This window comes from Tenrec ecaudatus, chromosome 2, assembly GCF_050624435.1.
Source record: "Tenrec ecaudatus isolate mTenEca1 chromosome 2, mTenEca1.hap1, whole genome shotgun sequence".
Lineage (NCBI taxonomy): Eukaryota > Metazoa > Chordata > Mammalia > Afrosoricida > Tenrecidae > Tenrec > Tenrec ecaudatus.
This window is the reverse complement of record NC_134531.1, coordinates 76,308,519-76,326,736: the sequence shown is the minus strand read 5'-3', so window position 1 is coordinate 76,326,736 and position 18,218 is coordinate 76,308,519. Positions and strand designations below refer to the sequence as shown.

Below are 18,218 nucleotides of genomic sequence, written 5' to 3'. Positions count from 1 at the left end.
GGATAGAACAACGACATGGTGAAAATGTCACAACTTCCCACAGCAAGCTATAGATATAATGCAGTCCCAAAGAAAATTCTAACAACATTCTTTAGCAAGAAAAACTAATGATCAACTTTCTATGAAAAGAAAAGAAATTCCCAGATAAGTAAATCGTTACTGAAGAAGAAGAAAGTAGGAAGCTTTACACTTCCTGAGCTCGGAATCTACCACACAGCACTGGTAGCCAAAACAACCTGGTACTGGTACAAGAGACACGTAAATCAAGGAACAGACTTGAGAACACAGAAGTAAATTCATCCTCCCATAAACCAAGTCAAAATCCATTAAATGGGGAAAGGTAGTCTTTTTAAAAAATGGTACTGACAAAACTGGATATCCATTTTCAGAAAAATGAAACAGTATCTACAAAAAATGAATTCAAGATTTATCAAAGACCTAAACACTTAAAACTTTAAAGATCATAGAGAAAAATAAAAGAAGGATCAAACATAAGAACCCTAATTTGTGGTTTAACAGCAAATACAGCAGAAGATAACTCAGGCACCTGGGACTTCCTAAAGATTAAATATTTACATGCATCAAGGGATTTCACCAAAATAGTGAAAAAGAGAACCTACATCCCAGGGGGGAAAATTTGGCAACAACATATCTGACAAGGGTCAGATCTCAAAAATTTATAGAAAATGCCAATACTTCCACAACAAAATGACAAGGAGTCTAAGTTTGTAAAGGACAAAGAACATAAAGAAGATATTGAGGTAGCCAACAAATACATGAAGAGTTGCAATTGTTGCATATGGTTGCAATTGTTAGCCATTACAGACATACAAACCAAAATGACAATGAGATATCTCATAGTGGCTGTAATGATACTGATAAAAGAACAACAACAAAAATTCTGTCAAGACTATGGGAAAAAATGGTTATCTTCTGCACTGCTGATGGAATTGTAAAATGGTACAACCACTATGAAAATGGTAAAGTGCTTCCTTTAAAAAGCTGGAAATAGGAATACCATGCTACAACAATCCCACTCCTAAGTATATCTTATAGAGCAGCGGTTCTCAACCTGTGGGTTGCGACCCCTTTGAGGGTCGAATGACACTTTCACGGGCCTCGCCTAAGACCATCGGAAAACACCTATTTCCGATGATCTTAGGAACTGAGACACTGCTCCTCTATCCGTCTCCAAGTGGGTCGCCCACATGCAGATACGCCCACATATGAGTACCCGGCGTGAAGACTGTTACCCATGGTACACCATGCTTCAAGACAAAATTTCATTTATTTGTAATTAGAAATATTTTACAACATATAATTACATATTTTTATTAATCACTTTGCTTTAATTATGTCCAATTTGTAACAATGCAAATACATCCTGCATATCAAATATTTACATTATGATTCATAACAGTAGCAAAATTACAGTTACGAAATAGCAAAGAAAATAAATTTATGGTTGGGGTCAGCACCACATGAGGAACTGTATTAAAGGGTGTGGCATGAGGAAAGTTGAGAACCACTGCTGTAGAGGAATAATTGATGTGAAAGGAGTAGACATGTTGCACACCCTTGTTCATTGTAGCATTTTCAAAATAACAAAGTTAGAAACATCCTAAGAGCCTGCCCACTAACAGATGAATGGATAGTCATACATACACCAGTGCAATACCATGTAACTCTTAAAAATAATGACATTATGCTGAGTAAAATAAGCCAATCATTGAAGGATCAATCTTTTTTTTTTTTTAATGTAGGCTGGAAACAAAGTGAATAGAATAGAACAAAGTGAATATAATAATATTTTCTACCCAGTCATTTTCCCAAGCCTGTTTTAATGTCCCATGAAGGATAAATCTTATACTGAGATCACTGTTTATAAAAAGTCAAGAAAAGTTTGTTCACAAAGAAACATTCTTTGATGGTTACCAGGATGGGAGGGTTGGGGGTGGAGACTCACTAACCAGTTCTTAGAGATGTGCTAACTTTGGTGATGGGAAACAGTATATAATATGGGGGAAGTCAGCACAACATAACCAAGGCAAAGGAGAACACTGATAGATACGCAAAAGTAAAGAACAACAGTAATATATACTATTAAATGTATAATTCTATGGCAGCAGTACTAATGTTATGAGTCAATACATAGGCAGTTATGAAAACTGATCAAGGATGAGAATGTGTATGAAAGTACATCCACAGGGTTAAGAGTAGTTCTTCCCACATGCATAGTCAACTCATTAACAGTTTGGTACACTACAAATTACCCATGTAAACAGTAGAACAAAGATCTTGACTCATTCTTAGTCATAACCAAATACCTGGGCTTGAGAGTTAGTAAGGACTATGCATAATCTTAGGGAACATTTGGTCAATGACATAACATAGTCTGTAAAGCCAAAATGCTAGTTCTACTTTGGTGAGTGCCCTCCGTTTTCTTAAAAGTCTATGCATAGTCATTTCACAACTATTGGTCTCTTTCCATCTGGAGCAAAGATCGAAGAAAATCAAAGACCCAAGGAAACAATTAGTCCAAAGGCCACGTGACTTCACAGCTCAGAAGAGCTGCATGGGGCCCAGTTGTCACCACTGACAACTCTGGGATCGCAGTGAAAGATACCAGATAAAGTAGGAAGAAGAGGGAGGACAAAAATCAATTTTATGGGGAAAAAGACCAGACCAACTGGTCTAATGGGGACTGGTGGAACCCCCGCTACTATGACCCCGAGACACCCTTCCAACTTAGAAATGAAGCCACTCTTGGGTACTGCCGTTCAGCCACACAAAAGACAGGCGGACACCAGGAACAGTAACACAGGGGAGGAACCTGCTTCTCAGAACAAATATATGAGACCAAAAGGGCAGCCTTTTTCTGAAAGTTAAGAAGGCAAGAAAAAACAGAAAAGATGGAAACAGAGGCCAAGGTGGAAGTGGAACAAGTGTTAACATATTGTGGAGATTGCCAGTGGAGTCATGAAACACTCTGTGTTTAAATTTCTGCCTGGGGAAGTGATGTGCTCTGTGAAGTTTCACCTAAATCAGGATAAAATATTTTTAAAAGAAAGAAAAACGAGGAGAGGGAGGGCAAAAAAGAGTAGCTGATACCAAGGGCTCAAATAGAAAGTAAATGGTTAGAAAATGATGGCAACATATGTACAAATGTGCTTGAAACATTTGATGTATGGAATGTTATAAGAACTGTAAGAGCCCCCAATAAAATGATTTTTTAAAGAAAGAAAAGTGCCACTTTTAGACTGAGACAGATATTAATATATTGCCACTTTTGTACATTTGACATGTAGAATTCAACTGATCCAATTTACTTTTTGACTAATTTTTATCTGTGTTTTCCCACCTACTATCAGCTTTTTAATGTCATTAGTTACATCAATACAGTGTTTCTTTAAGAACTGCTACACGCTTACCTCTGGAATTTTCTTTGAAGCCACTATTTATTAAAAGCTTTAATACTTAAATTCCAATTCATTTTTAAACACCTTGTTTCCAAGGGTACGGACAAGTTATTTCCAGTTCACTACTAGAACTGCCTTTCAAAAACTTTATAAGCAAACATATGCTTTAATCTGTCTGCCCGTCGCCACCCATTTCTGTCCTTTGTGTTAGTCTCCACAGGGTTGTGTGCAGAGATGATGGCTTGTGTGATGATTCTACTGGTGGTGCTTGTAGGGAAGGAAGCTGGGCTGGAAAGTGTGACTTGGGGCATTGTTGAAACAGACAGGAAAGGCGAAGGTCAGGGAGAGCAGGCAGGTGCTGGCAGAACAAGGTAATGGGGCTTTGTTCATTCTAGTGAAGAGAAAATTAAATCCCTTAGTGCGTTAGCTGTTTGTCAGTACCCGAAATCTCTATTCATTGTACTCCTTTTGACAATAAATACTGTTATAAACCATGTAAAGTCACTCTGTTTTCATTTAGGAGGTATTTCTTTTAAAATGTTATAAAGAAATAAAAATTCAGAACCCTAAAGTGTGGAGGAAATCATTGGTTTCTAAAGTGGAGCTGGTGAGGGGTCAAAAAGCTCATGTGCAAGTGCCCAGCGCAGGAAGTAATACAGAGTAAGGACCAAACCAAGCCTGTTGCTGTTGGGTAGATTCTGACCTCCAGCAGCCCCATGTGTTACAGAAGAGAGCTGCTTCATAGGGTCTTCCTGGATGTAATTTCTACAGAGGCAGAGTCCCCTACCTGTCTCCTGTGGCACTGCTGGGTGGATTCTGAATGCCGACACTGAGGAGTCGGGCTGCACAGAGCGTTTATTACAGCACTCAGGGACCATCTTAGCCCATGGTATGTTTAAGTAAATGTGAGCTCCTTTTGAGACCAGTCACACATATGCAGTGGGACGTCAAGAGACACAGGCAGGTGGGTCCCTGAGACCAAGTACGGAGGAATACTGCTTTCCTTTCATAGTTGAGAATTTGACCTCACTGCTGATACTGAAAGTAATGTCACAAGAAGCCTAATACTTTAGACCCTCTAAAAGTGTATTGGGGTTTTGTTTTCATGGTTCTACATACATAGACATGCTTATGGTGTCATAGAAAGGACCCTGGTGGTGGGTGCTGGGCTGCTAACCCACGGTCATCAGCTCAGACCCACTAGCAGCAACATGGGAGACAGATAAGGCTGTCGGCACCTAGAAAGATTTACATTCTTGGAAACTTAAAGGAGCAGTTCTGCTCTGCCCTATAAGGTTACTGAATTAACTCGATGGTAGTGGATAGGACATACCTGGAGGGGCTACCATTATAGAGACATTAATGGTGGTCCGGGACCCTGTGGGTGTGGCAGAGAGGCAGCCTTTTCAGACTCTACAAGTGGCCATTCGCTTAGATAGATCACTTCACAGATTATTAATAAAGTACATTTCACATGCACTAGATTCTTACTGTTACACAGTCTTTTGAAGTAAGTTTCTTTCTTGATTTTGCATACCTAATAAAGTTGAATTCTATCTCATAGAACACTTTAAAGAAAAATGGGAAAATTGAAATTTAAGGTGCCTTTCAAATACGATTGTAGAGTGTTCTGAACTTTCTTATCAGATTTCTGGATTTGAATCCCACAGGAAGCTAACTAGTCCCTTTTGAAGGAATATCACCAAAGACTCACAAGAACAAAGAATGATTTTGCCCTTATTCCAGCTTGCAGGCATGAGATCATAGTGATGTTTCATTATCTACTCTGACTCACTTGTTATCTCTGACTAAACAATTTAGTGGTTTCAGTTTGCTTGAGGAAAAATGATTTAAACTATACCTGCCATTAGAAAAAAAAAGGGGGAACCAGGCTTGGGCCTAAAGGAAGATTCAAAACAAACTCACTGCCATCAAGTCAGTGATGACTCATAGTTAATCCCCACGGGTTTCCAAGACTGTAACTGCATGGGAGTAGAAAGCCCAGTCTTTGCCCCAAAGAGCTGCTGGTGGTTTTGAGCTGCCAACCATGCGGATAGCAGCCCAAAGCATAACCACTACACCACCAGGGCTTCTAAAGGAGAATAGAGGTTCTTAGAGGGAGAAGAGAAAGCAGGGTGGGATAGGATAGAGTAGAGGAGATTGATGAATGGTTTGAATTGGTTTTATTATTATTATTATTATAAATCACTTTGTTGGGGGCTCTTACAGCTCTTATAACAATCCATAAATCAATTGTATCAAGCACAATGTACGTATGTTACCATCATCATTTCCAAAACATTTTCTTTCTATTTGATCCCTTGGTATCAGCTCCTCTTTTTACCCCTCTCTCCCTCACCCTCGCACCTTCATGAACTCTTGATAATTTATAAATTATTTTTATATTTTACACCATCCACTGTCTCCCTTCACCCATGTTTCTGTTCACCACACCCCCAGGGGGGCGTGTATGTCTATCTTTGTGATGGGTTAGCCTTTCTTCCCCACCTTCCCCCTACCCTCATGGTATCACTACTTTCATTATTGATCCTGGGGTTTATCTGTCCTGGATTCTGTATGTCAAGAGCGCTTATCTTTTTTTAAAAAACATTTTATTAGGGGCTCATCCATCTCTTATCACAATCCTTACATACATTAATTGTGTAAAGTCCATCTGTACTTTCTTTGCCCTCATCATTTTCAAAAGGAGCACTTATCTATACCAGTGTACATGCTCTGGTCTAGACGGATTTGTAATATAGAACTGAGGTCAGGTTTTCAGGGTGGGGTGGGGCAGGAAGCATTAAGGAACTAGAGGAATGTTGTTTGTTTCATCAGTGTTATACTGCTCCTGGCTGGGTCTCCATTACGACCTCCCTTGTTCACATCAAAATGGTTGTTTGTTTTGGGATCTTCTGATACCTGATCCTATCGTTACCTCGTGATCACACGGGTGTGCTTCTTCCATGTGGGCTTTGTTGCTTCCCTACTACATGGCCACTTATTTAACTGCAAGTTTTTAAGGCCCCAAACACTATATCTTGCCGGGCACCTTCGGCTTTCTTCACCGCATTAGCTTATGAACCCATTTTTGTTGTGAACTGTTGAATGAATGCACACCTGACTGATATGTACACTCCCTTCTTAATAAAAAAAGGGTAGGGGACCAAGTTAGCAGCCAAAGAACCCCAATATCTTAAAAGTAAATATTCATGAAATGTATGATATACTAACAACATTTCAGTATTAGAATGAAAATAATCTCATTGCTAATTACTGCTAAAACTCACTGTAGTGGAGATGATTATGAGATCTTAGTGTTGTAAAGAAATGTTATTTTCTCTTTTTCATTAAAAATAGTGTTCTTTTATTTAAGTTTATCTTTGTCTTTTTTTAACATTTTATTAGGGACTCATACAACTCTTATCACAACCCATACATACATCAGTTGTATAAAGTACATCTGTACATTCTTTGCCCTCATCATTTTCAAAGTAAAAAGTGTTCTTTTATTATAAATTACTGAACTGTTTCTTTTCTGAATATAAATATGTGCAAAGTTTGACTTGGATTTGTATTTTGTTGAGTTCTTCAAGCATCTATGAACAGTTTGGAAGGCCTGGGGACTGGGGACAAGGGGATTGGGGGCGGGATGTGGACTAGAGGTGGGATCTTTATAAAAGACAGTGATTAAGGCAGATTGTAAACATTATTTGGGAAAAAGGAAAATAAACATTTTCAAAATTACTGTGAAAATATTTTAAATTACGTAAGCTTGAATACATCTGAACTCTATAAGCTAGCTTGTATAGAACTTAAGAGTACCCAATTGACAAAAATCAAAAACATTTTATTAAGTGGTATTTTATGGTGATTTAGAAATATTATTAAAGGAACTGTTCATAAAGTAGAGAAGGAAGATTGTTCTTTGAGAGACTCCGTTTTACCCACAGAGAGAGAAACTTTTAGTTGAGACTTTCAAATCACTTTTAAAACATTTTTATTTACCTTGGCACCAAAGGTAAAAAAAAATTGAAGTATAAAAACATAGTATTAAATAACATTATAATGCTCATTTCAAAATTATTAGTTTTAAAATGTTATGGCTTATACTGTTGCTCATAATTGTTATTCATAATATGCATTACAAAGATTTGATAAGGAAATTTTCTTCAGCAGTTATTTTCTTGTGTCAGTACAATCAGTAGAACATTGGGCTTCTGCATATAGCACAGAAGAAAAAGTTTCTAGGAGTCCATTGGGCAGCTTATCTGTAGTCCTATCTCACTACTTAATATATCCAAAGAGTTAGACATGTTCATGGAAATGAAGTAAATAGAAATTTGTAGTGTATCAAGACTGTACCTTCCTCCCCGAGCCCCCTTCTTAACCCGAGGTCTCACTTTGGTCTTCCTTTGCCCACAATCGCTTTTTCATTACACCTTGTCAGTATCCCATTCATTTCTGCATATCCCTGCCTTTTCATCCCTACTTGCTCCATCTGCTCTGCATCTTATCACCCTCTCCAGTTGCCCATTCACCTCCTTCCTTTTATTTTGACTCTGATATTGTATGTAACTACCCTGTGCTTCCTGCCCACCCAGACTCTTCCCATGCCAACAAACACAAACATGAATGAGCAGTAATACAGACTCCATTCTACCAGGAAACCTGACTTTCCAGGTCCTCTAATTATGTGTAATCCTCCCAGAAAGAGCATCTAGGAGTTCCTAGATTTTTTTCTTTATTTTTTGATTGAGAGAGTTAAACTTACCCTTTCTGATGTGCATCTTTATGGATACAGCAAATTCATAGCATTGTGTAACTAAACAGGTAAGGTACATAAGAATTCTCTCATCCTACCGACAAACTCCTTCATGCTCTTTGATAGTCGGCCTTTCTTTCAGCCCCTGACAGCCCCTCATCTGTCCCTGTGCTTTTTTCCTTCTCCAGGATGTCATATGAATGGAGTTATACTTTGGTCTATTGGATTGTTAATGGGCTTTCTCTCACTGTTCAATCTCCACACTAGACTCTCGCCTTATGGAAGACAACTGTTCAGATTGGCAAGTACTGGGCTGCTTTAGAAAGTGGAAGGATAGGTAATATTACTAGAAGATACTAATCGAGAACACGAATGCAGTCTGATAGACAAGAATCTGAATATAGAAAAGTCTGGGGAGAAATTCATAGAAAATGAGAATCTTGGAGAAAAGAGACATCACAAAAAAAACTAGCATGGTTAAAACACGAGATATGTACTTCAGCCTAGGAAGATGGGGTTGGTAGGATGTGTGGTGTGGATATTTGAGGGGATGGGGTGGAGGAACAAAACTAGTGATTGAATTAAAAAGCCAGTCAGAAAGGTAGAGATTATCTAGAATGGCTCTGTCCAATAGAACTTTCTGCAATGATTGTTTACTTCTGCGCTGTTGAATACAGTAGCTACTAACCACATGTGACTGTTGGGCACAAAAATAATAGAATCATGCAGCTTAATAGCTAACATTTGGACGGTGTGGATCTAGATTAATCTTTTTTCATAGGAAAATTGAGAGTCAGAATGACTGTCCAAGGTCTCATAAATAATGATTGAGTTAAGTGTAATGTAGGCCGAGTTGCAGATTTAAGTTTTTGATTCTGAGTGAATTTTGCTACCTGTAAAGTATAGAATAAGGAGCCTGGTGGCATAGTGGTTATGCAATGGGCTGCTACCCTCAAGGACAGCAATGTGGAACCACCAGCCACTCTAAGGAGTCCGGTGAGGCTTGCTACACCCATAAAGAGTTAGTCTTGGAAACACAGAGGCAATTTTGTCCAGTCTTGGAGAGTCTCTATGAGTGAGAATTGACCCAATGGAAATGAGTGTGAAGGTATAGAATAAAATGCAGTGGAGCAAAGTACAGAACCACACTCGATTTTGTTCCTTTTCCTGCTAAAGGCAGTTGGAATCCTGTTTATAATTGTGTGACTTTTGACAAATGGATTTTAGAACTATAAGCTCCAAGTCATTTTTTATTCACTTGCTGTTAAAGAAATTTCACGTTTGCATGTTTCAAGGCTTTAAATTAGTTCAGTAAGATTTCAGTTGTCATTTGTAAGTACCCCATGGCAGAAAATCAGATGGAAGGGTCCCTTAAATAAATCTTATCTCTTTAAGGGAAAATCTAGTAGGTAGTTTAAAAAAATCTGTATTTCATTTAGCAGATTGAATTGGTGCATGCGTCTGCTTGGCAAATCTGAATCTGAACATTGTTCCCACAAAAGAAGAAATAGAGAGGAACTTTATTTTCGAGGATGGAAATGGGTTGTTAAATTAATAGCTCTGGCATATTGTTGGATTCTGCCCTTTCACGTTCTGATGAAATTTTCTTAAGCAGTGAACTTTAAAAAAAAGTTTTAAAGTTTTCATTCTAAACTAATTTTTGACTTACAGAAAAGATGCAACGCAGCACGGAGTCCTCATACCGCCCAACCGCCCTTAATGTTAATGTCTTACCTAATCACTTACACTTGTTAAAACTAGAAATTTAACACTGATAACATCGATGCAGTTCTAAAGTAAGGAGCTTGGTTGGTGCTATGGGTTTGGCACTGGCTGCTTAACTCTAAGGTTGACAAGTGAAACCCAGCAGCTACTTCATGGGAGAAAGATGAGGTTATCAGGTTCCAGACAGACTTACAGTCTTAGAAAACCCTAAGGAGCAATGCTACTATATCCTATAGAGTTGTTGTGAGTCAGAATTGACTGTGGCAGCGGGTCTTAACTAAATGATCGACTTTATCTGAATTTCATCAGTTCTTTCATGTCCCTTTTCTGTTGCAGAATTCTGTCATTCAGGATCCCACGTTGCACATAATCATTTCTGTTTTTTTGATGCTGCTGTCCAATGGGCCCCCTCATTCATGGTAACCGCAAGCACAACAGAAAAATGTTGCTGGGCCATCCCCGTGACTGGCTACAGATCAGACCATTTGAACCAGAGTTTTTATTAGCTAGTTTAAGAAGTACATCTCTAGGCCTTTTCTTCCTAATGTGTCTTTTTTTTTTTCCTAATGTGTCTTACATTAGAAACTACTGGCACCTGGTAATGATCATCAGAGCACTCAAGCCTCCACCAATAAACACATGGTAGCTGTGCTTGAAGTTCATTGGCCAGAAATTAAACCCAGCTCTCCCATGTGAAAGGCAATAATTTTACGACTGAGCCAACTCTGAGCCCTGAGTTTCTACATAGTCTTTTTCATTCAGTGGTAGTTCCTTAGTCATAGCTTATCTTTCTTTTCCTTGATATTTTTGAAAGTACCCATTGGTTTTGTGGTAGAATAACCTCAAATTAGGTTCTCATGATATTTTCTCATGACTACATTGAGAATTGTGCCTTAGTTTTCATAATTACATTGAGATTATGCAGTCCTTCTAAGTACAGCATCATGTCTGGGAGTTTAATGATACCAGTACATCTGATGTGCTGATGATGAGCTGTAGAATTTTTGATGATGGAAATTGTGCATATATTCTTTTATATATATAAATTGCTATAAATATATATATCCATCAGAATTTAAATGATTTATATTTTGTTTTGTGGTGTTAATGGCTTAACAGCTACCAAAAAATGGTGATTAAAGAAAGCTATCAGAATCACTAGTTAATTAATGGGACAAGGGTAGTAGAATGGCACTAATAGAAATAGACTACTCAATAATGAGAAAAGGCAATAACCTCTTCTTCCAAATGAAGCATTTCTTTCTTCATTGGAAAGTTAAGAAAGGAATTTTCAAGAGAGGGGTCTTCCCAATTAATTTAATTGTCTTTGTAATAGAAAATGGTCTTGGCTGAGGTACTTAACTTGGGTAACTTATCAAGTAGAACATTAAATGAGGAAAAAGGTGATTGCTTTAATTTTGTTCTATAAATGACCTTCGAATTATATCTAAAATTAAGCCATTAGAATCAATTTCTAGACCTAGCTCATCACATAATATGAAATAAGTTTCTTGGAGCAAATTTTTATATTTCTGACATTTTAAAATAAAGAATAAGATTGAATGAATCAATTTAAAAGGAAATGCTATATTACTTATCACAAACCTTACTGACATTTCAGTTTCATTTTGAAATAAAATTGTTCTTTGGGCTTTTATACTCTTGAAGATCATAGTACCCTGTTAAGCTTTTGTTTTTAGGTATTCCTCAGGATACATTGTTTATTCCTCAAAGGAAAATGGGTAAAAACTCTCCTACAGCTGCCTACGTCCATCATAATGAAGGTTGGAACTATTCCATGTTAAACCTACAATTTTGTGCTTTTTATATTTCTTTATTTGCTAGGTTTACTTCAGAAGGAACATTTCCGTGAAATTGCCTGGCTTTTATTCCTTTTTTAGGGGGGTTGTCTTTGAAACATTCTTGGACTATAAATCTTATAATAGAATTGAATACTGCTGTCCCTTCAAAGTAACAATATTCAATGTAATGGATAGAATTTTCTTTTTCTTTTCTTGTATTTTAGTTCAGCCATCAGCAAACACTGGGAGGCTGAACTGGCTACCCTCAAAGGAAATAATGCCAAACTCACTGCAGCCCTGTTGGAGTCCACTGCCAATGTGAAACAATGGAAACAGCAGCTTGCTGCATATCAAGAGGAAGCAGAACGCCTGCACAAGCGAGTATGTTCCGGGCTGCTGTCCATAGAAATCTGCAGCTAAGTCAACAGGTTTCCCTTCCCAGAAGACAATTGCATGTAGATTCAGCACAGGGATACCTTCAGGGAACACCATCAGTTATCAGAACATACGCAAGTTGTATTATGTGGCTGTTTGATTAAAACTATTTTCCACACTTTATGGGATGAAGATTATACAGGTTTACATATGAAAGAAGAAAGATCTCATTTCAAATTCTGATTCTGTTACTTAGTAACTATATGATATTTGCTTAAGTAGTCCCTTCTTTGCACAAACATGGTATTTTCGTTTTTCACCTGGGAATAATCATATATACTGTATAATTATTGAAAACATTAATTGTGATACTTGATGTAGTTAAATTGAGTCAGTAGTTGATTTTAGGTTTTTGGTTTTTCTGTCATTTTTTTTAAAAGAACATTATTTGAAAAATATTTGTAGAAAAAGAAAATCGGCTGTGTTAATTTACTCACGTGTTTTATGGTTTCCTGTACTCCTCTCTCATTCCTGTAGATCTACATTGCCATCAAGTGTTATTTTCTTCTAGCTTGAATAGCTTCCTAAAGCATTTTTTGCACTTAAGTAATCATACACTGGCTACAGATGCTCTTGAGATTTTGTATGTTGAAAAATATCTTTATGTCACCTTCACCTATGAAAGATATTTTGTGCTGGTTATAGAATTTTAGAATTTTTTAACCTGCAGTCTTTAAAGACCTTAAAGCACATTCACTATGTGCTTTGTCTTCTGGTCTCCATTGTTCCTCGTAAAAAGTCATTATTGTTGCTATTTTCTCTGTACATAGTGTGTCATTTTTTCCATCTATCTTTATGACTTTTTAAACTTTTTTACTGGTTTCCAACAATTTAATTAGAAGTATAATTTCTCAGTATTAGTGTTTTATTTATCATATAAGGCTTACTGAGCGTACTAGTTCTGTGGAATGCCACACCCTCCTCTTCTCCCCAACTCCACCCCCTTCTTAAACATCACATTTAGAAATTTTTCAGCCAGTATTTTGTTATTTTATGTTTTTGCCCTATTACCTCTCTCCTGCCTTTCTAGGATCTACTTACACATGTGAGACTCGTTAGCACTGTCTAATTAATACTGTTCATTTTGCTTTCCATATCTGTGTGTTCAGCTTGAGTAATTTCCATTGTCCAACCTTCAAGTTCATTGATCTTTTATTTTGTTGTGACCAATATACCGTGAAGCCTATTGAATTATTTTTTTTTATTTCAATTATTACATTTTGCTGTTCTATAATTTCATTTGGCTCTTATTTTACAATTTCTAAATCTCGTGAAATGTATTGCCTCATTCATTATCTAGTCACTCTTCAATGTTTATTATAGTTACTTCAAAGTTGTTTTTTCTCATTCCACTGTTTCATCTTTTGTGAGTCCTACCCTACAGACTGATTTTTATCTTAATTACAGATGAAATGTTCCTGTTTCTTACCAGGTCTAGTCATTTTGAGTTGTATGCTGATATTTGTAAATGAGTTACAGAAATGGTAGATTCTGTTACCTTGTTCTCAGTAGTGTTGAGCTTTGTTTCCGCAGGTAAGTTACTTGTGAATTACCGTGACTTTGTGGAGACGTGGGTTTAGGCTTCATTGGGGTAGGTTCACTTCAGTGTTGTCCTTAGTCCTCGAGTGACTCTTGTCGTCCTCTGTCTTTAAGTCTCTAAGGTCTTAACTTCTGAGCTCTCAGTGGAAAGCTTGAGATCTTTACCAAGACTCTAATTTGGCAAGATTCAAACTTAATGCTTTTTTGTGGTAAGCACTAGTTACCACTGCTTAGCTTTTCAGCTGCTTTCATCCTTAGGTATCACCCTGCACAGTCAGTTACTGGTTCAGGGAAAAATTTGAGTGGGGGTCTATATGCATATTTGAGGCCTTCTTTTCATACAAACTCTTCAGTCCCTAGTTGTTCCACCTTTTTTTTGAGACATTCCAAAATCCTCAGACTTTACAGGGTAATGACTAAAGGTTTCTGTTTGACTAAAAGCCAAGTAATTGGCAAGAGCCTTCTAAGAAAACATGTATAAATCTGTATCTCATTTACTATGATGATTTGCTTTCAGTTTTTGCCTCATATGGTCACTCACCAGGGCTTTCAAACAATTGATTTTATACTTTGTCCAATGTCTGCCTTTATTAACTGTGGGTATATTAGTCTCATTAAAAAAAACAACTTCATAATTATCAGAACTAGAACCCCCTTAAAGAATTTCTTCTATTTTGGGGGGAGGGGAGAGAGCAATGGAAATTGAGAAATATTAAGCAATAAGGGACTGTTCTACCCTGTCCACTCTTAGTGACCCTTCACTCTGAGTCCTCATGGACTAGATGGCAATGAGTTTGGTTTTGGGTACTGTAAAGAGGACTAAGTCATAGAAAGGCTTGGATGTGGGGAACCACACAAAGGTTTGTGGAATGAAGATTGACGGACAGAAGTTATTACTAAGTGCACCAGGAGGTCTTGCTTTTGTTCCGACATGAGTGATAAATGCCTGCGCAGGCTTTTAGGGCTGGCGTGGAAAGTACCCGAGGTAGAGTGACAGAATGTGAAGTTCTGGGAAATTTGACATTGGAAAATGTGAGGAGAAAGGTTCACTCCTCTTTCTTAATTTATTATTTACTAGTGCACCAAACGATACGGTGGGCCTGTGTGGGGGGAGGCTCACAGCCATCCTCCCAGTTGCCAGACTGCAGCAGGCCCCCCTCCCTGCTGTTAAGGACAATGGACGCCTGCAGACATCTATTTGGTTCCAATAGGTGGGGTTTACACCCTACTGATAATGGTTCCTATGGAGACCTAGGGACTAGGTCAAAGTTAAGCCGCCATCCTAAACCTAGGATCTGCCCATCTTGTCACATGTGTATCCCCAGTCCCTCCTCTTCCTATTGCCTGTATATCCCTAGACCACCCCCCTCTCATTACTGTATTACCTACAGGACAGCCTACCTGTAATTAGGGGGCTTGCACGTCCCCAGAGAATATAAAAGCCTGGGCTAGCATTAGAGCCCGCTCTCTCTCTCCCTCCACGTGGACCATCATGCGGGGCAGAGGTGAGCATGCTACCATGAAACGTGTCTGACTCCATTTATTTCAATACTTCACTTCTATCTCTCATGCTCTCTATAACTTTATTATGAACTTTACCTATTATCGCTGTACAATTGCACCTACCGGACCCGTAATGATGTGTTAGGGCCTGGCTTCCCTTGACAGGCCTGATGGGGACAGATTGGACATATATATGCAGATGTGTGTTTTTATTTTCACTTCTATCAATATTGATTCTGTTCTGTTTTTGGATGATACTACTTTCAGGGACAATGATCTTCTCCGTTCTCTCTCTCAAAAAAAATCAAGTTCTCATTAAAAATTATTATATTGCTTCTTATCCCCTCAGTAAATTCTTATCAGTTTTAAAAAAACTGCTATTTTTCGCAATAAGTACTATCAACATGAAGACATTATAACAGACTGATTTAAGTTATGTGTTCAGCATATTTTGAGATTTTTTTTTTTTTTACAGTTTTGAAGTTTTGGGGGGGAAATTCCTAGTTCCACCAAGCAAGTTTTATGAACCAATGCTTAATTTGAAGACTAGAAATTTAAGAGGTAAACAGCTATGTATCATGGTGTTATATTTTCACAGAAAGGTTTTCCAAAGGCTGACCTCCTAGATTCAAATTCAGGGTGTGGCTCTAGACTCTAGTGTCTACAGGGAATTTTTCCTTGTCCACTTCAGCATCTGATAACCCCTAGTCTATCTGGGTTTATCCTCCTGTTTCTCTCTGTGTCTCATCTGTGCCTTGTTTAAGCAAAGAATTACTTAGATTTAGAACCCACCCTGCTTGGGTGTGACCTTATTAACATAACAAAGAAAACTATTTCCAAGAGAATTTCATCTACAGCTCTAGGGGTTAGGATTCCAAACATGTTTGGGGGCTGGGTTTCAGGGGAGAGCATGATTAATAATGCCTTTGAAGTTGTCATTTAATTTAACCTCTCATTAATTTAAGTTCTCATTTCATTTCAGGTGACTGAGCTTGAATGTGTTAGTAGCCAAGCAAATGCAGTGCATACCCACAAGACAGAATTGAATCAGACAATACAAGAATTGGAAGAAACACTGAAAGTTAAGGAAGAGGTATTTGCTACTTTTCGCTCATCTGTAATGCAGCCCATATAGTTCATCTAGAGTCTGTGTCACATATAAAGATACTTATGGAAAACTTATATAATTTTTTTAGGAGGGTATTTTCCTGGAGTAGCACTCGGCATGTTCATTTTCCCCCTGTCCGTGTTTCTGTTGTTAGGAACTGTGGTACTGCAATTAGACAGAGGCACTACCTATTGCCTTTTATGAGAGCTATATTTGTATGATCAACATCAAAACCACTAGAAGATAGATGAATTTTACAAGCTGTGGCTTCCAGTCAACACATTCAGTACATTCAATTGAAGGGCATTCACATTCAGTACAATCACCTTAGTACATTCATGCTTGAAGGAAGCAGTCTTAAAATGTCACTGAGTTCAGACAATAGTTTCTAAGCAGTGCTATTCCCACCCACCAAGTTAGACTCACTTATTCCTCAAGATTGTACTGAATTAGATAGCACATCTCTGAAGAGGTTCATTATTGGATGAATTCCTCCCTCTAAAAGTCAAAATAAATAGATGCTTTTAGAATCTCCTTAGTTTCCTAGAACTGAGACAATAATTTCAGAGAAACATACAGCCTCCCTTTCCCTTGATAGAGTATAAGGTTATTGTGAATTGCATTATTTTACTTCTTCTAGGAAATAGAAAGATTAAAACAAGAAATCGATAATGCCAGAGAACTGCAAGAACAAAGGGATTCTTTGACTCAGAAATTACAGGTGAGGTATAATAATTTTTATACATTTCTGCATAGACACCAATCAAACTTTTCTCATAGTAGGGTCTTGTTTTTTCTTTTCTGAATTTCTGTTTTGTAGGTTCTTGTCATTTTTGCTTTTCCCGGACTTGATTCATGCTTAATCTTTGCTGTTTCAATAGTTACCCAGCAACCTTTCTGGAGAGTTTATAATCATTATAGATGATTATTTATAAATAACTGATAGAAAATGATTTGGAAGTTTTTCTAATCTTAGCAAAAAAATACCTTGAGTTTAAAGAAAATTCTCAAATGGATTTCATTCAGTATGAGAACTCCCCTCATTTGTTTTTTTTTAATACTGAATTAATACATCATTCACAGCAGTGACTTTGCCTTAATAGAAACAGCACAATCTAGATCAGTGCTTCTCAACCTTCCTAATGCCATGACCCTTTAATACAGTTCTTCATGTTGTGCTGACCCCCCCAACCATAATATTATTTTCGATGTTACTTCATAACTGTCATTTTGCTACAGTTATGAATTGGGCGACTCCTGTGAAAGGGTCATTCGACACCCCCCCACCCCACCAAAGGGTTCTCAACCCACAGGTTGAGAACCACTGATCTAGATCTTGTGTTGTTGCTTTCACTCTGATTCATGTTACACCCTTTTGTCTGCGTAAATAGCATGCCTTCTGATCATGATTTGTATCTATCCATCCATTTTTGTCAGCAGTAGTCTGACATGGTTAAGGAAGAGTTTTGGAAATTCATGACCAAAGTTTTGCCAGCTCAGGCAATCTGCCTCAATGAAAAAGTGTAGGAACACTACAGGGTTTGAAGGAGAAATAAGTACATGTGGAGAGTAAGGAATTTGGGAGAAAGAGCGATCAGTGGGACCTGAGAACTTAGATTGGAAGGAGAACCTTTTCCATCAGTCTTTCCCCAAGTGAGCAATACCGCCCCCTTCAGGAATACCACAAAGTTCAAATGGAGGCAATGAAAGTCTCCAGCCTTTGGCCTTCACCACCAAATTCTCCGACAGCAGGAGCCCTTCATAAAGAAAGCAGACTCGCTGTGCGAACCAAAATACTTCCTCACTGGCATTCAGCCTTCTGGAGATGATGAGCTCCATTTTGCTTTGCTTTAATACTAGTTTTGTCCCGCTGCACTATCTAGGATGGGTGCTACTGGTGTCTAGTAGGTAGAGGGCAGGAC

The 18,218-nt window shown here is 37.9% G+C and overlaps 1 protein-coding gene and 1 pseudogene across 1 annotated transcript in view; one reads left to right on the top strand and one right to left on the bottom strand.

Moving 5' to 3' along the window:
• Positions 1-18,218, top strand: part of HOMER1 (homer scaffold protein 1) — a 140,668-nt gene that overhangs the window by 108,774 nt on the left and 13,676 nt on the right. Inside the window, exons 6-8 of the mRNA XM_075541211.1 lie at positions 11,936-12,092; positions 16,171-16,281; positions 16,937-17,017. Coding sequence (XP_075397326.1) covers positions 11,936-12,092; positions 16,171-16,281; positions 16,937-17,017 — 349 coding nt within the window. The remainder of the gene's footprint in view (positions 1-11,935; positions 12,093-16,170; positions 16,282-16,936; positions 17,018-18,218) is intronic.
• Positions 1,756-1,875, bottom strand: LOC142442129 (small nucleolar RNA SNORA36 family; annotated as a pseudogene).